At 37.5% G+C, this 19,868-nt stretch overlaps 1 protein-coding gene across 1 annotated transcript in view; it reads right to left on the minus strand.

The window, feature by feature from the left end:
- The window catches only part of HERC2 (HECT and RLD domain containing E3 ubiquitin protein ligase 2), a 248,076-nt gene that overhangs the window by 123,283 nt on the left and 104,925 nt on the right, over positions 1-19,868 (minus strand). The window contains exons 18-23 of the mRNA XM_080809534.1: positions 16,048-16,276; positions 15,815-15,939; positions 9,962-10,140; positions 4,623-4,807; positions 3,231-3,386; positions 2,350-2,535 (exon numbers count right to left, since the gene is read on the minus strand). Of these exons, the coding sequence (XP_080665660.1) occupies positions 2,350-2,535; positions 3,231-3,386; positions 4,623-4,807; positions 9,962-10,140; positions 15,815-15,939; positions 16,048-16,276 (1,060 nt within the window). The remainder of the gene's footprint in view (positions 1-2,349; positions 2,536-3,230; positions 3,387-4,622; positions 4,808-9,961; positions 10,141-15,814; positions 15,940-16,047; positions 16,277-19,868) is intronic.

Below are 19,868 nucleotides of genomic sequence, written 5' to 3' on the forward strand. Positions count from 1 at the left end.
AAATTAAAAGAGATTGCATGGGAAACTGCCATGTTCCTAAGTTAGCTTGTTTGTTAGTGGAGGGGTGATTATCAGCAACCTACATACAGGGCATTAAAAGAAAAGAAAATTACAATTCACAAATACAGATGCAAACTGTTAGAAAAAAAAACAAAAACAAATAAACCAGGGCCAGCAATGTATACTAATATGAACAATACAACGTAACCTAAGTAGTTTTATTCCAGAAATGGAAGGGTGATTTAACTTTTGAAAAATCAATAATTCACAAGTTAATAGAAAAAAAGAGGAAAAATTACAGATCACTGAGATGCAAAAAAGCATTTGATGAAATCTAGTATCCATTCACCATTAAAACCTCTATACAAAACAGAATAAAAGAGAACATCCTTAATATTTAAAGGTTTCTACAAAGAAAGCCCTTAACAAACTTCGTATTTCATGTGCGAAATTTGGAAAGCTTTTCTTCTGCTCCTATCAAGACAAGAGAGCCCACTATCATAATTTCCATTCAACAATGCACTAGAGGGTGCTAGCAAGTGCTGAAGGCACAGGGGGAAGCTGCAAGATCAGAAACAAACACAGGCAAAGACACTCAACTGACAAAAGTGGTACTCCCAAAGAGTGACCAAGGACAGTCCTTTCACCCAAAAGTGCTGGTATGATGACCCTATGGACAAAACGCCTATGGAAAAAATGACATCTGACTTCTTGGCGCAGAGGTGGAACAGTGAGAACTCTCATACTTAATGGAGATGAAAATCAGCACAATCACTATGGGAACCTATGGCATTCCATACTAAAGTATACCCTACAAACCACCAAGAAACAGATATGAGAATGCTTAAACAACTAAATTGTTAAGGGGTACATCCCTGTACAACAAAATGATCAAGAGAAGCAGAGGAGCAGCAACTACACAAGACCAGAGAGGGGAATCTTTCAGGAGATGGTCCTGCCAACATTTCATTTCTTCATCTGGATGGATGTTAAATGATTTTCTCTGTGATCAATCACAAGAGCTATTTTCTGTACTTTTGAGTGTGTCTTACATTTCACAATTTACTAAAAGGTTTTTAAATGAGTGAGTCTGAACTGCTAATTGGATTAAATGCCCTCAACCATACAGAAGGTAGACAAAAGTAACATTTAAATTCACAAAAGTAGAAGAATGGTGCTTAAAATATTGGTGATATAAAAAATTAAAAACTATGCTTAATATCCTAATCTTATTTTCTTCACCACACTTGTTACTTTTTATCTGAAGCTCCTATGGTACAAGATGACAGTTTACAATAGGAGAAGAAAAAGCCCACCTTGCTTGAGCTTTCCTATAAAATCAAAGTTGGACCCCAACTTCAACTGAATTTTATGAGTCCAGGAAGTCAGAACCATATACAGTATGGTAATGTAGACTTAGATTCAAAAATGTCAAAGCTAGATACCTTGAGAAGACAAGTTCTATTCCAATTTGGTAAGCATTATAGACCATACCTATAGGGAAGTGCTCAGCTGACTATGGGAATTCCATAACTCAGAAATGTCAGATAGAAATGAGTTTAGAAAGTCATCCCATATTGATGTCTGCCTCCAAAGCCGGACCACATCTAATCATTTCAACAGTAACTTCTGGAGACACCACCCAGGAAAGGGCTTTCCAGAACTTTCTAAAATAGTTCATTTCTGAAAGTAACAACCCTTATTAAGAGAAAAATATTTCTTTTTTTTTTAAGATTTTATTTATTTATTTGACAGAGAGAGAGATCACAAGTAGACAGAGAGGCAGGCAGAGATGGGGCAGGGGGCGGGGAGCAGGCTCCCCGCTGAGCAGAGAGCCCAATGCGGGGCTCGATCCCAGGACCCTGAGACCATGACCTGAGCCGAAGGCAGAGGTTTAACCCACTGAGCCATCCAGGTACCCAAGAGAAAAGTATTTCTTAAATATAACTTAAATCTCTTCTGATTTAGATTATCTTCATTTTCTACTTACACTGCCATCAATGAAAATGGCAAATAATTGGGTCTCTTTTTGTGAAGTATTCTTTTAAATAAAAAGGCAAGAAAAGGTTAGATTAAGATAAAACTTTTCTGAATAGAAGTTCTTTTTTTTTTTTTTAAGATTTTATTTATTTTTTGTCAGAGAGCTAGGAAGAGAGAGAGAGAGAGAGAGGGCACACAAGCAGGGGGAGCAGCAGGCAGAGGGAGAAACAGGCACCCGCTGAGCAAGGAGCCGGATGTGAGACTCGATCCCAGGACCCTGGGATCATGACCTGAGCTGAAGGCAGACACTTAACTACTGAGCCACCCTGTGTCCCCTGAATAGAAGTTCTGTAAGTTAAGATGCCATACCCATGATGCCAGGCCAGGCTAATTCTTCATGGTCATCCCTTTCCTTTCCCGGTGCCAGGTGGTTGAACCGATCCAGATGTTCTAAGAGGCCACCCAGCAGAGGGACAGCTCCAGCCTCCTGCATGAGACCAGCATTTTTACTGAGCAGAAGCACTACAGAAACTACTAGTTCTGGAAGGAGAACACCTACATTTTAAAAGAAAGGAAAAAAGCATTAAGATTTAAATATAAGCATATATCCTATTAAATCACTTCATAAGCTCACTCTGTGTTTAAATTCTGAAAAATCACAAAATAAGGAATGCTTGACTTTTAGCGTATTTCTACAGGATTATTTTATCTTTCATCTTGAAAGAACAGATAAAGGTATCAAACAAAACCCTCTGAGTTACAAGAATGCTTTCCAAAAACACTGTTTCAAAAGAAGTATTAACTAGAGTCTTTTATTCAGAAAATTAAGTGTTTCCAGAAAACTAAGCTTACTATCAGAAAAAAAGCAGTCAATAATAATGCTCTACTGTCACAAAATAAACTTGAAAACATATTAAGCAACAAAGGAATTTATTAAGGTCCTGAAAGGAGCAACTAACTTCTATGCTGCTGAAATAAAATTAGACAATTACTAATGGCCTCATTACTGAAATGTTAATAATGGCGGTATGACCCTAAATCACCGATTACATTTATATTGACACAATTCCTGCACCAGGTTGCTTAACAACAGAATCGTCAGCAAGTGAAAAAACAAAAGGAGAAAGGTCAACAGGACTAGAAAATGTATGGGGCAAAGGCATGCAGGTTTATCAGGAAAGGATAAACTTTAAGTCTCATCAATCTCTGAAAATAAATATATGTCTAAAGGGAGGATATAAAAAAGGTACCAGTAAAGTCCCCTTCCACAATGCAGGCCACCTCTGCAAAGTGCCGCCAGCTGGTGGAAGCAATGCTGGCTGCCACAGGCAGTATATCGCCAATGTGTGTGCACAAAAGGGCTGTGTACTTCTTCAGTAATGAACCGACACCCATAAGCTCAGGACCTCAAAGAAAGATTAAAAATTTTTCATTTTTACCATTAAAATTTACTTTGTAAATAAACTGCATTGATTCAATATTCCACCCTCATCTATATACCTTTTACTTATAATAATTATCTCAAACAGAAGCTATTAAACCTTAATCCCTGGCTCTCTTTATATCACATAGTTTGAGAAACAGTGAATTTGGTTGTCAATTTTTATATACTGTACTACACAATACCTAGAAACTTTGGGCGTATAAATACTGAAGTCATAATTTATAGATTTTTAAGATCTTATATCCTATACATACAAACGTTATCAAATTTCAAATCTTAACACTTGCAAACTACTCCCAATGAACAAAGTTAGGCATTTTTCAATCTCACAAAATCTTTAACTTTTCTTCCTACGTGGCTCTTAGTGGCTTTTCAGTCCCTGTGACTTTATGTCTTTGAGTTGGGCACCTCTTTCAGACTCTAAGTTTATCTATTTCAACCTGAAATTTTCTATCATCTACAAATGCCTAACTCTTTCAGGAACTAAAATATTTCAAACAAGGGTGCCTGGGTGGCTCAGTCGTTAAACTATTTCAAACAAAAGCAGCAGACCTTTCCATCCTTGACAGAGAAAGCCAGCTTATGGAGAGCCACCTACTACCTTTGAAGCTTATGGAAAGTACTCTCTTCTATGTCATGCACAGAGCTGAGCACTTACATATCATCCTATTTTAATCCTCATAGGCACCCTCAGATGTAATTGCAATTCCAAGGATGAGCAACATACAGCACCCAGGAAATTTGGGCCCATGTCCAGCAGCTTTATATAAGCCAGCTATAACTGAGACCCAGTCCTCCTCTAATGATGATTCATTTCATGCATCACACCTACCTGGCCTTCCAGTGTGACATACCAATATTGTTGCTACTTGGTTCTCATATTATGTCAGTATCTAACACCCCATAACAGATACTTACAGTAAGTCTGATAAATCTTCTATAAAACTAACATGAACATAATGAATACAATTTTTGATGCCCAAAGAACTTAAATGTTAAGACAATGAAAAAAAACACTGTTAAGTCTAATACTCATAAAAAAAAAAAAAAAAAGCGGATGCAAAATGAAGTCCCCCTAAATTGGTGTAAGATTTAACAGTATAAGAACTACACATCTGGGAATGTAAAATAAGCATGTCAAAAAGCCTAAATTAGAAAGCCAAACACACACAAGATATTTTCATTTTAATCAACTTACAAGAAATATCTGAGGTCTGACCAATACTTTCTCCTGGATAAAGTTTACTGATAAGTAGGCGCTGAAAGCGCAGCAACAAATCCAATGAAGCAGTTCTTTCACGACTATGTTGCTCAAAGTCCAGACATGATGAAATCCGACGGGCAACATCTTTCAATCTGGCTACTGTCTGAGAAGCAATGTTTCTATGGAGGGGAAAGAGGATTGCAAAATTAAAGAAGTTACGTCTGTTTTCAAAAAAGTATTAAGAAATCACAACATAAACTAAAATCAGAAATATAGGTCACACATCCAGGTGACCTACAGCTGGCTTCCTTCCCCAAATATGTGTCACACGTGCCTGCAATAAATACAACCTCAGTTAAAACTGAGCAGAGAAGCATAGAATTTACAAAAGAAATAATGACACCCTTTCCTTTACAATGCGCTCCTAAGAGCTGTGTGGAATGGTCCAAAATGATAGAAAACTCTTGTACAAACCTTTGAGGGGAAAAAAAACAAACTATCATTTTTGGCCAAAGCTGCATTTCACATATAGCTATGACACTATTCGTAAAGACAAGATTCACTCGTCATTTCTGCATCTGCCTCACAGATCTGCCTTGAGACCTATTCAGGTAAGTATCTAGGTGTGCAAAGCAGGGAGTATCCAGGACTCTGAAAGTACAGGAAGAAAGACTAAGGGGGGTACAAACAGTCCAGGTCAGGATAACAGATGCTTGCAGAATACTGCAGCAAGGAAGGGAGCAAAGGCTCCACTTCCAACTGTGGGATCTGACTTGAACCACAAACAATGAGTTAATAGGGTAAAAAAGGAAGAAATGTGAAACAAGAGAAGGAAGGGGAATGGACACTGCAGGTGATAGAGTGCCAGGCAGCTGAGACTAGATTCCACAATGTTCAGCTGCTAAAACTTCCAAAGGGGAATATATCTTACTTGTGTTTGAGGAAGGTAAGTTTGGTATGAGTGTGAATGTAGATCAAAGGGGACATAGAACACCAGGTAACACTCTGCCACCTAGAGACAGTCCCAGCAACAGTTGAACCAGGCCTGATCCCTGGTACTAAGAAGAACAGAAGGAAGTTGGTTAGTGGAGGAAAAGAACCAAAGTAGATCCTCCTTCTGGGCTGGTGTCAAAGTAGCTCCATCACATCAACCCCATCCCAGCCAGGTAAGTGAGGACTAGCTAGCTGACACCAAGCACTGCCACTGAGCTGGTGAATCTGGGATCTCTGGCATTCTATCACCTGCTGTGTCCACTCCCCTTCATTCTCTTGTCTTGACTTGATTCTCTGCTCTTATTCCTTTGCAAGCTGCTCATGGAACCAGAACATTTTACTACTGTTCTAAATGTACCTTTTGGAACTCACATTTCTTCCTTTTTTGCCCTATTTAACTGATGGTTTGTGGCTCAAGTCAGATCCTACAGTAGAAAAAACAGGTCTAGAATCCGGGTTTTATCCTATACAAAGAAGGAGCAAAAGACATATAAAATATAAAAAATTTAACTTATTTTCTTAATAAAATTCAGAACCATAATTATAATGTGTAATTCTGACAGAGTTCACAAGTCAAAAAAAATTTTCATAGCTCTTGATTTTCAAATATAAATGCTTTTCTGTGGCTCCTTGCCAGCTTAAGACTGAAGAGTTAGTCTGAAATCTGTTTCATGGCTTATTCTTGGCAAGCGGCAATTTCTTCGACCTGCTTTCCAAGGAATAAAGTACACAAAATGACTATAATCTCTTCCACTTTTAGACTATTTTTCAACACTGCATCAGCTAAGTCAATACACTGAGCTACCTTTAGTCACACTTAAGCTAAGAAAATTAAATGTCAAAGCCTCCCTCTACAGTGGGAGAGGCACGATATCCACACTTATGAAAGAAGAGAGCCTGGATTATTGGCATTCTGTAGTAGGAAAGGTGTTGATGCATCTTCCTTTCCCTATTTTCCAAAAACTTTTCTAAGATGTTGTTTACTTCCATGCTCAGTTTTTGTTTTGTGTTTTTTAAGCAGGTACATCTTTATTACAAAACTGCTGGGAAGCCAATTCCTCCCTGCATGCCAAAGGTTCAGAAGACAAACTATAAGAGTGGTCTAGAAAGTACTGTCCAACAGTAACATAATGCCAGGGAGCCACATATGTTATTTAAAAGGTTCTGCCAGGGGCACCTGGTGGCTTGGTCGGTTAAGTATCCAACTCTTGGGACGCCTGGGTGGCTCAGTTGGTTAAGCCGCTGCCTTCGGCTCAGGTCATGATCTCAGGGTCCTGGGATCGAGTCCCACATCGGGCTCCTTGCTCAGCAGGGAGCCTGCTTCTCTCACTGCCTCTGCCTGCCTCGCTGCCTACTTGTGTGTACTCTCTCTCTGACAAATAAATAAATAAAATCTTTAAAAAAAAAAAAAGTATCCAACTCTTGATCTCAGCTCAGGTATTGATATCAGGGTCATGAGTTCAAGCCCCGTGTTGGGCTCCACGTTGGGCATGGTGACTAATTAAAAAAATAATAATAATAAATAAAAAATAATAAATTAATAAATAAAAAGTTCTGCCAGTCACATTAATAAAGATTAATAAATCTTTAATAATGATAAAAAGACAAAAAGAAACCAAAAACCAGTATTAATAATGTATTTATCCAAATATACTGAAAATATTACTTCAACATAAAATCTAAACCCCAAGAAAAAGTATTGAAATATTTTTTATTAGGTTTCTCAGTTAAAGTCTTCAAAAGCCATTGTGTACTTTACCTATTCAGCACATCTCAACTCATATAACTAAATTTTCATTGAAAATACCTGATCTGGGGGCACCTGGGTGGCTCAGTGGGTTAAAGCCTCTGCCTTCGGCTCGGGTCATGATCCCAGAGTCCTGGGATCGAGCCCTGCATCGGGCTCCCTGCTCAGCGGGGAGCCTGCTTTCTCTTCTCTCTCTCTCTGCCTGCCTCTCTATTTGTGATCTCTATCTATCACATACATAAATAAAATTAAAAAAAAAAAAAAGAAGAAAACACTTGATCCGAACTCAGACTCATAAATGCACACTTGAAAAATTAAATTCATATGGCCCAGCTAACCCAAACATACTTAAAGAAGTTTTAACACAGGTGAATCAGGTCTAAGTTTTTAAATTTGAGTTTTAATAAATAAATAATAATTAAGAATTCAATTAAGATAATTGAATTTTAATTAAGAACAAGTAAAAGTTCAATGTCTCACCTATATTGGACACATTTCAAGTGCTAATCAGCCAAATGTGGCAAGTAACCACGAGACTGTACAGCAACAGGCACAGGTGGGTAAAACAGACAGGTGTCTCCACACTGATGAACAGTCTGAGCAACCTACTATAGGCCGAAGTCAGGGAACCCTGCACTCACTCTCTGCCAGAGACACCAGGGGACCAGACACAGCCTCCTCAGCCAAGGGTGAAGCATTCAAGAACTCAAAAAAAAGAACTCAAAAAAAGTTCTTCTCAAAATACATGCTTTATGCTTTAAAACTTCTGCATAGAACTTTACCTTTTAATTACACAGCACTCAACAACCATTCTCATCTGTTCCTTAATTAACTCTGTAAACACTACTCCTGATAGTACTCCTCCACACAGAAGAGAGTTTCACTTGCCAGTTTTATACAAGCAGTTGCAGTTGAAATTTTCTAAGAACAAATTCCAAGCTCTTTCCACTACCACCAACTACACTGAGTTAATGTATGAGATATTATCAGTAAACAATAATTAAACAAAAAAAAAGAAAAAGTTTTTTTAAATTAGACTTTACTAAAACCTATGTAAGGAACTAGCTCTATAACTTCCTCTTAAAAGTTCAGTGTGTCCAGTAAATTCTGGTGCTTCCATATAGAAAGCAGGCTGCCCCCACACCAGCAGCATACCACCTACCACTCTTCTAGACATGCGCGAAGAGCTCCCTGCTCTCTTGGACTTAGCTGCTTAAGTCAACGCTCCAGAGCTTTACTTTCTCTATGTGGAAAAAATGAAACAAACCAGGAGCCAAGTTTACACAGACAGCTTTGTTAAATAGAGGGACAACAGTTTTCCATTGTCTAACAAATGCCTTTCAGAAATCATCTTGATTTTTTTTTTATCTTTTTTGATTTGAATGACACTGAAACACTGGTTGACAAGTTTCACCAAAAAGTGTATGATCACTTCAGCCTAAGGTTTCTATGTTTATATTCTGACTCTAATTAATTCTTATCTACTCCTGATAGAGCCTTCAGAAATAATGTTCACCATTCTTTTATTTATTTCAGCTTCTAAATTAAAAGTTGTCTTAGAAAGTAATACACATAAATCTGTGATATACACAATGAGGCAATGATATGAGTTTTAAAAGAAATAACTCTACCACAATGATTTTCATTTGCATCTACTGTTTACTGATGAGAATAAGAATCTTTTTCTATCTCATACACTCCAATTTTCTCTTCTGTGAAAATATTTAGAATCTCTAGTTCTATCTCACACACTCCAACCTCTCCTCTCATCTGTTAAAAGTTTGCTCTTGAAACAGTGCAGAGGTTTCTCAAAAAGTTAAAAATAGAATTACCTTATAATCCAGCAATCATACCACTGGATATTTACCGAAAGAATATAAAAACATTAATTCAAAGGGATATAGGCCCCCCCTATATTTATAGCAGCATTATTTACAATAGCCAAATTATGGAAGCAGCTCAAGTGTCCATCAATGATGAATAGATAAAGAAGATATATATATACACACACACAAGCAATATTGGTTCAGCCATAAAAAAAAGAAATCTTGCCTTTTGCAATGACATGAATGGAGCTAGAGAGTACAATGCAAAGAAAAATAAGTCAGATAGAAAAAGACAAATACCATATGATCTGACTCATATGTGGAATTTAAGAAGACAAATGAGCAGAAGGCCGGGGAAACAGACAAACCAAGAAACAGACCTTTAATTAGAGAACAAACTGATGGTTACTAGAGGAAAAGAGGCAGGGGGGTGGGCAGGGAGGACTGGTTAAACAATGACAGAAATTAAGGAGTATACTTGTGATGAGCACACGGTAGTTTACAAAACAGTTGAATTACTATATTGTAATTAGTATATTGTACACCTGGAACTAATATATAACATTGTAAGTTAACTAACTGGAGTTAAAATTAAAATTTAAAAAAAAAAAAAAAAGAGTCTGCTCTTTACCCTAAAGCCTATCTAGGGAACTTTAAGAGTATTTCCTCAATACCCAAACACACTTTTGCGACCCTAGTGCTAGATCTCACTATCTTACTGTGAAAACCAATAATCCTCCTGTTAAAATATATCTAATACTATTTACCTAAGAAGCTGTTGTATGAGTTGAACCAAAGGCAAACACTGTTTTCCAGAAGATTCATAGATCCCTGTATTAATAAGATCTTTATCCAATGGAGTCCTACTTCTGTGAAATGTTGAGGCACTGGCTTCTTGTTCATCAATTTCTTTTTCCTTCTGTGCTTCTTTTTTGGCTTCTATATCCTGTAATTCATAAAACAGAACTGGTTACCAGTTACCTTAGTAGCAAGTGTGAAGGCACCCTGGACCGAGCCCTGATCCCACAGTCTAGATGTCCCAGCCTCTGTGCACTAACTCACAAACCACCTGATGACACTGGTCCATGCCCACTTCTCTGAAATCCCAATACTCAGGTGCTCAGTTTCTAAACACACTACTTGTCCTAAAAATCCAATGTCCAGGGTGCCATTGCTGATGGTCTCCACCTTCCTTTTGAGAAGTCCCTGAAATCTTTATTCCTGATCTCAAAAATACCCAATACAATCGGCCCCATACATGCACAGTCTACCTATTTTGCAAACATGAACCAAGAACCCAAGAATGAGAGGATATATTCCAAATGAGACATGTGTTCAGAATACAAAAAATTCTTACAACTCAATAATTAAAAGATAAATAAAACCAATTTAAAATAAGCAAAGGATTTGAAGAGACATATCTTCAAAGAAGATATATAAATGGCTACAAAGCACATGAAAAGATGCTCCACATCATTAGTCATCAGAGAAATTTATACCATTAGGATGGCTATAATAGAAAAGTTGGACAATAGCAAGCATTAACAAGGATGTGGAAAACTAGAACTCTCTAATATTCCTACCGGGAATGTAAAATGGCACAGCCACTTAAGAAAAAATACGGCCATTCTTTGAAACATTAAACACAGAGTTACCATAAAACTCAACAACTCCATTCCTAGGCATACAGTTATAAGAAAAAAAATATGTCCACACAAAATTCTATATACAAATGTTCACAATAGCATTTTCACAATAACTTAAAAGTAGAGACAACTGGGGGCGCCTGGGTGGCTCAGTGGGTTAAAGCCTCTGCCTTCGGCTCGGGTCATGATCCCAGGGTCCTGGGATGGAGCCCTACAGTGGGCTCTCTGCTCAGCAGGGAGCCTGCTTCCTCCTCTCTCTCTCTCTCTGCCTACCTCTCTGCCTACTTGTGATCTCTGTCAAATAAATAAATAAAATCTTTAAAAAAAAAAAAAGTAGAGACAACTGAATGTCCATCAGTTGATGAATGGATAAACAATATGAAAGGATAAACAAAAAATATACAATAGAATATTATTTAGCAATTTCAGAAAATGAAGTACAACATGAATAAACTTTGAAAAAACTAGGCTAAGGAAAAAGAAACCAGATATAAAAGGTCACATATTGTATAAATCGGTTTATACGCAAAGTCCAGAGCCAGAAAATCTTTCAGAGACAGAAAGTACATTAGTAGTTGTCAATAGCTGGAAGGAGTAGGGAATAGGGGGTGACTGTTAAGAGGCACAGAGTTCATTTCTGGAGTAATGAAAATGTTCAGAAATTAGATACTGGTGATGATGGTTGCACAACTCTGTGAATACAGAAAAAAGTGAAAAAGAAAAATAAGAGGTATCTTTGCCAGTCGAATGCGACCAATATTCCTGAAAACTGTACCAAGCATTGCTCTAGTGACCAAATATACTGTGAAAAAGCCAAAAAAGTTCTTTCTTTCTCGGCTTTGTTTTCTTATTTATTTATTTATTTATTTATTTTATTTCTTTTCAGTGTTCCAGAATTCATTGTTTATGCACCACACCCAGTGCTCCATGCAATACGTGCCCTCCGTAATACCCACCACCAGGCTCACCCAACCTCGCAACACCCTCCCCTCCAAAACCCTCAATTTGTTTCTCAGAGTCCACAGTCTCTCGTGGTTCATCTCCCCCTTCAATTTCCCCCAACTCACTTTTCCTCTCCATCTCCCCATGTCCTCCATGTTATTCAGGCTTTGTTTTCTAATGACAAAAGCCAGAACAGTCTTAACCCCAATAGTCCGTCCCAGTTCTGAGGAGTGTGGGGATGAAGACCTGATCTCACTGGTGGGACTGGAACTGGGCCACCCACCCTTAAGGATAAGAAGGTAACATGAATCAGAAAGGTAAAAAATATGCATGCTTGGGGTGCCTGGATGGCTCAATTGGTTAAGTGTCTGCCTTCAGCTCAGGTCATGATCCCAGGGTCCTGGGATTAAGCCCTGCATTGGGTTCCCTCCTCAGCGGGGAACCTGCTTCTTTCTCTCCCTCTGCCTGCACCTCACCCTGTTTGTGCTGTCAAATAAGTAAATAAATCTTAAAAAACAAAAAAAAAGTGCATGCTTTTGACCCAGCATAATTTCATTTCCAGAACCTGTTCCTATTTATCATTCTTACATTCAATGACTTATAATCTATAAGAATATAATTAATAATTTATAGTAGTAAAAATATCTAGAACTTAAATTGTCGATAATAGGTTGTTAAAAAACAAAAACAAAAACCAGGAATAAGAAGGAATTCCCTTTCCATATGACAGACTTCCCCCAAAGCAACAGAACAAATGGACATAATAAAATATTCAACATAGAAGACATGGCAACCTCATGAGTAAAAAAGATGCAAACTGATATATCATTGAGACTAATGATAGCACCATAATCAGTATCATTAGTAAACATTTGCATCTTTAAAAATCTAGGAAACTTTACACCAAAACTATTGACAATGGATATGGATATATTAATAATTCCTAAATGATGAGATTATTATTTATGCCTTTTTGTAGCTTCATAACAATTTTAAATTAAATGGCCATTAGTTATTTTAGGCATCTTAATTATTATATAGATCGCAATCTATATATCTCTGTAGCCTCTCTACCCCCAGCAACACTTTTCCTCCAACAACCCCCCCAAAAGTCCTTCTCTCTCTCCAACAGGAAGTGAAGAATAAACATTTGCTAACTAAATTAATAGGTTCTAGAGTTCAATGTCAGTTATGATTTGTCTCCCTCTCAATTTTCATCTTATTTTTCCTTCCCTTCCCCTATGTTCATTTGTTTCTTAAATTCCACATGTGAGTGAAATCATATAGTACCTGTCACTCTTTGACTGACTTATTTTGCTTAGCATAATACCCTCTAGTTCCACCCACATTATTGCAAGTGGCAAGATTACATTCTTTTGATGGCTGAGTAATATTCTGTTATGTGTATATATATATGTGTGGTTTTTATATATACACACCACATCTTCTTTATCTATTCATCTGTTGATGAACATCTGGGCTCTTTCTATAGTCTGGCTATTGTGGACACTGCTGCTGTAAACTCTGGGGTGCACGTGCCCCTTCAAGTCACTATGTTTGTGTCCTTTGGATAAACACCTAATAGTGCAATTGCTGGGTTGTAGGGTACCTCTATTTTTAACTTTTGGAGGAACCACCATACTGTTTTCCAGAGTGGCTGTACCAGTTTGCATTCCCACCAACAATGTAAGAGGGCTCTCCTTCCTCCACATCTTCACCAGTAACTGTTGTTTCCTAAGTTGTTAATTTTAGCCATCCTGACTGGTGTGAGATGGTTATCTCACTGTGGTTTTGATTTGTATTTTACTGATGCTGAGTGATGCTGAGTTTTTCCTGTGTCTGGCGACCATCTGTATGTCTTTTTGGAGAAACATCTGTTGAGGAGAGATAGGTGGAAGGGATAATTGGGTGATGGGGATTAAGGAGGGCACTTAATGTAAAAAGCAGTGGGTATTATATGCAACTGATGAACAGTGAACTCTACCTCTGAAACTAATAAAATAAATAAATAACAAGCAATAAAATTAATTAATTAATTAATTACTAGGTTCTAAAAATACTGCTTGGGTCATGTCAAGGTTGCTTGACATTGTACACCTGGAACTAATATGACACTGTAAGTTAACTAACTGGAATTAAAATAAAAACTTAAAAAAAAAAAAAAAGAGTTTGCTCTTTACCCTAAAACCTAATTCTGACCCACATGTGGACTGCCTCTGCCCGTTCACTATCACTGCTCCCTCAGGCAAGCTTTCACATGGAGCTTTATGGAGAAGAAGAAGAAAAGGAAGAGGGTTGGAGTCAGCAAACCTGCCACTAACTCATCTTGACACCTTAGCAAATCACTACATTTCCAGGGTACTTATGTTCACATCTGTAAAATGAAATTTTAAACTACTTTTCCACTCAACAAGGCTGACAAAGTTAAAAGAGAAAATGAAAGTAAAGTACACAGCACAGTACCTGAAAAATAAGTTACACAAAGAACTGTCCTTGTTCCTAACATTATATACATGATTTCTTCTATTTTTTTTCAATTTAATCAAAGTATTTAAGTATGTTTTCAAAGACAGGTTTTTTTTTATTTAAATTCAATTAATTAACATATAATGTATTATCAGTTTCAGAGGTAGAGGTTCATCAGTCTTATATAATACCCTGTGTTCATTATATCCTGTGCCTTCCTTGATGTCCGTCCCGGTTACCCCAGCCCTTCACCACCATTCCCCTTCCCTGCAGCAACTCTCAGTTTATTTCCTATGATTAAGAGTCTCTTATGGTTTGTCTCCCTCTCTGATTTCATCTTGTTTTATTTTTTCCTCCTTCCCCTATGATCCTGTTTTGTTTCTTAAATGCCACATATGAGTAAGATCATGATAACTGTCTTTTTCTGACTGACTTATTTTGCTTTTAATATACTTCATCTAATTTCATCAGTGTGAGTTTTTATTTTTTTAATTAAGATTTTATTTATTTATTTGACAGACAGAGATCACAAGTAGGCAGAGAGGCAGGCAGAGAGAGAGGAAGGGAAGCAGGCTCCGTGCTGAGCAGAGAGCCCGATGTGGGGCTCGATCCCAGGACCCTGGGATCATGACCTAATCCGAAGGCAGAGGCTTTAACCCACTGAGCCACCCAGGCGCCCCCAGTGTGAGTTTTTAAATAAAAAACTATTGCAACTATGAAAGCAACAAAACAAGCTATGAATGACTATTAAGTACATGGAAATGCAAATTAAAAACCATACTCCCCCACCCAGAATAGCTAAATTTATGAAGAAAGACATAACTCATGTTGGTGAGGTCAAGAAAAAGCTAGAACTCTCTCATAGGCTGGTTCAAATTAAATGGCATAGCCACTCTGGGAAACTATAAAAACACATTCACCATAAGACCTAGCAAATTATAATTCAAAGTATTTACCCAAGAGAAAAAACACATGTTCACTAAAGAACTGTACACAGCATAATCAAAGCAGCTTTAGACAATCAAAAAAAATCAAATGTCTGTTAACAGGAGAACAGATAAACAAATAGTGCCGTAATCATACAATGAAACACTCCTCAACAGTAAAAGCAATGTAGAGGAGTTTGAAAATTATCAAGGCAAAATAAAGTAGACACAAAACAGTGCATACTGTAAGATTCCATATATGTAACATTGAGAACTGCCAAAACTAATTTAATCTGAGGGAGGCAGGGGAGCCCTAACTTTGAGTGCAAAGAGGCACAATGGCACTTTCTAGGGTGATGGAAATGATTCATAATATGATTAGGGTATCTGTCACATTCTTTTAAATAGATAAAAGTGGATATATTTTATCATATTGAATATCTCAATAAATTTTTAACTAGTAAGATTAAAAAAGCTTTAATTATAGAAAATATTTGATGTTACTAAAAGTTTTATGTTTTAGTTTTTTATTCTGGCAATAGGCTGCTATTTCTTCACATGAGTACAGTGTTTCAATCTCAGCTGACTGACAGGTAAAAATTGCCTCTGTCAGTTCACATACACATTCGTAGAAACATACCTGGATTTCTGCAGTAATGGCTGCATTTAAGGCTGACTCTAAGCCTCCATCAGCCATCAAGCTGCCCACCAGGAGATCAATCATGAATCGACGACCTGGACTTATGTTAACTTCATTGCCTGAAACTACAAAGGGAAAGCACTTTTGCCAATGTGAGGTAAGCACCAACGCCTCTTCACACCCTCTTATGCACCCAGAACCCATCCCCATCCCTGCTCCTCACCCAAGCCCACCTGCACAGGGCAGGAGAGCAGAGAGTGCCCGGGCCCTCTCCTCAGCAGTGGGCAGAAGCACGGACCACCCGCTCTGCAGCACAGCCTGGGCAGCTGCCTGCACAGTGCTCAGCACGCCTGCACTGCTGGCCAGGGCCACCACGGTCTGTTTCAGGCTGTTGAGGAGGACGCTGCCCAGACCTAAACCAAGGAATTCTGGGTCAACCTGGTGACTAATGGCAGCATGCAACTGAAAGGAGAAAAACAATTAATTTAGAAGCCCTAAAACCAAGTGGATTTCAAAACTTATTAAAGATTAAACAATATCTCAAATTGCATTTTATTTAAATAATAAAGGAAAAGTTCTGATATATGAATTTTTTTAACCAGACTAAAAAATGTTACCCATACTAGCTGAGAAATGATGGTAAGGTATTTTTGAGAGGAATTGTTTAAGCCCAATTTAAATACATATATGGAAGACGTCAAGATCAACAGAGAGGTTATACAGCAATCTCTACCCCACCCCCAACCATCTGTACCAAACAGAGAAAGAGTGAATATAATACAACCAAAAAACTTTCAAAAGATTATAGAGCCAAGCTGAAAGTACACAAGGAAACTCCTCAAGGGCCAAACCAGAACTCAGACACACATAGCAGGAGCTAATAGGTTCTGGGCTCTGAGCGCAGATCAAGACCTTCAGGCATGAAATCCAAACTGCTCACGGTAGCCCACTGAACCACTGAAGATCAATGGTCTATCACCTGTCAGGACTTGAAGGCAACACTATCCACGAAGGCTCTGGGTACAAAGAGACCCCACAAGAAATCAGAGACCTGGCCTGCCCTGTGAGCAGATGTAAAATCAAATTCATCGCAACCAACTAGATATAGATATCACAAGTCAAGAACTGAACACCAAAACATCTAGAGTCTGAGAAACACAGGACGCTTCAGAGACACAAATACAAAACTGTCCTCTAGGGACATCACCATTGCCAAAGGCAAAGAGATACCTCTAGCAAGACCTGCCCTGAAAGTGCTGTTACAGTCAGAAAGGACAAGCCACACGAGGTCACAAGGGAAAACCAAAGACAAAGCTCTTATACGAGGCAGAACTCATGCCCCTAGAGTAGGCAGCAATTCAAACATTGAAATGAATGCAAAAAAAGAGTAAATGTTCTGGGGTACCTGGGTGCCACAGTCATTTAAGCATCCAGCTTTTGGTTTTGGCTCAGGTTGTAATCCTGGAGTTGTGGGACTGAGCTCCATGCCAGGCTCTGCGCTCAGCATGGAGTCTGCTTGGGAGTCTCTCCGTCCCTCCCCACCCTCTCAAATAAATAAATAAATAAAATCTTTAAAAAAAAAAAAAAAAAGGTAAATGTTCTTAGATATCAAGGAAGGCACAAAACCCAGAAGATAATAATGTAAAGAACAAATGAACGCCTTGAAAAAAAACCCAAATATAAATTCTAAAAATGAGAAAAACAGCTACAAAAATAAAAACCTCAAGCAGAACTGTGAAAAGCCCGGGCCCAGGTTCCAGCCCTGAATCTCCATGCAATGGATACCTGATCTGGGCCACATTCCTGAACTTCTCTGTACATCCTCATCTAGCAATACACATCAAGGGTCCTACCTCTCGGATGGTGGCACATGGATTTAATGAATTAATATGTGTAATGCTGAGATCATACAAGTACTTATTAAATAATGGACAACTCAAAAATATGGAACAATCAGCTAAAGGATTTGGGAACTAAAAGAGCACTGGAGAAAAAACAGAAGGCAGAATGGAAAGATAGAAAGTGAACATTATAAAAGACAGTACTTGGGAAGATGAGAAAAGTTCAAAACACATAAAGAAGGAGATCTCCAAGGGAAAAACAGATAAGAAAGAGAGCAATTTAAATGATAAATAGTGAATGTTTTTCAAAACTTAACAAAAATACGTAATCTCAGATTAAATGAGAATCATAACCTCAAGTCCTACATACAAAAATAAATCCTCACCTAGACAGAGTATGTTAAAATTATAAAACAAAAAAACATCTAAAAGGCTACCAAAAAGAAAGGCAAATTAGTTACAAAGAAACAATTATGCCAATGTAACAATTCTCATCAGCAACAATAAAAATCAGAAGAAAGAACACCTTCAAACTGTTGATAAAATAACAGGTAACCTAAAAAGCTAAGCCCTATTAAATTATCTTAAGAGCATTCAAGCAGAGTTTTCAGACTTTATAACCCACAGACCTTGATAAAGAAACTTACTGCAGGAGGTACCCAGGTGGAAGAGAATGTAAGCCACAATGACAAAACAAATTGGTTAAAATAAAAAAATAAATAAAAAGACTATGTAAGTATGGTCTCTTAAAAAATGATGATTATGATGATAATTAATTGGAGGACAATTTCTTTTCATGTCTTAAATCAGAAGAAATGTATCTTACATATCGCAACTGGGAGCATTTTTCTTTTAGGGACACATACACATCACAAATCAGTGTGTTTTAGATCCAGTGTAACAATAAACTACCTGACAATTTAAATACAGAAGGTGGAAAGGGGAGCATAGGTTTAATGCATCCTATAACCCCTATGTTTTCCAGGAGGAGAAGTACTGGTTAACTTAACACTTTGTAGAATTAAGAAATATTTTATTTTTTTGTAACTTGATTAATGTCCAGAAATCAAGCTGAAAAGGTATTTGAAAAGAAAAAACTGTTGTGGAAACTTTATCAATAAATAAGAAAATGAAGAATAACCTTACACAAAACTAATCAGAAAACCTAAATTCAAATACACTAGGAATCACAATAACTCTAAAAACATTAAATTAACGTAACGAATAAAGATTCTCAAACTGGATGCTCTTTAAGACTCAAGCTTTGTTAAGTGAATATTTAAATTTTAAAATAATACAACTAAAGCATAAGGACCTAGAAAGATGGAAAAAAGCAACAGAAAAACAGAAGGCATGAGGCAAATATGGGCCAAAAAAATCAAGCCTGAGACATGCACAAGATCTTTCTCCATAGTACTGACCAGACAGCAAGAATGCTACAAACCATAGGAAGCGACAAACAACTGGGTAGATTCATAAAGGGGACCACAATGGGCCTAGTAAATGAGCTCCTACAGAAGACTTCTGGGAAGGAGAAGAGCTCTCCAAACTTCTGATAATTTGATTAATGTAACTAAACATAATATTCATCTATGTGCTTTTTAGAAACAAGGCAAAAATGGGGAGAGAGTAGAGGGGGACACGATTGGTTACATAGAAATCCTTGTATTAGAAAGGGAAAAATTACTTTGTTAAAAAAAGCAGTCTCTTGACATTAAGTCATAGGATTTTATTACCAAGAAAAATGGGATGATCAAAGATTTCAGCTATAGTTTTACAGAAGGAAGGAAGGAACGAAGGAACGAAGGAAGGAAGGAGAGAGGAAGGAAGGAAAATATTTTTATTGCTTTTCTTATTTTGACTTTTAACCTCAACCTTCTCTGTAACAAAGTGGAGGTCCTACTGGAGGGAGCCCAAGCTGACTGTGTTGAACTTTCACACTCAAGAGATTGGCTAGCACATTCAGCTGGTCTATCAATTATCTGCTGCCTCGCCCAGTTGTTCCTCCACACAGAACAGTAAATTCAAGACTGACTCCACCATGAATGCAAACAAGCTGATTATTGCAGAAATAATACAATCCATACATAGACACTTACCTACATGCAAAGACTACTTCCAGAATAAATTTAAGATAACTAGACTGATTTTTTAAACCTCATATAAATTATACTCCATCATAATCTAAATAACCTAATCTAAGTAATCTACAT

Source organism: Martes martes, assembly GCF_963455335.1.
Source record: "Martes martes genome assembly, chromosome: 7".
Lineage (NCBI taxonomy): Eukaryota > Metazoa > Chordata > Mammalia > Carnivora > Mustelidae > Martes > Martes martes.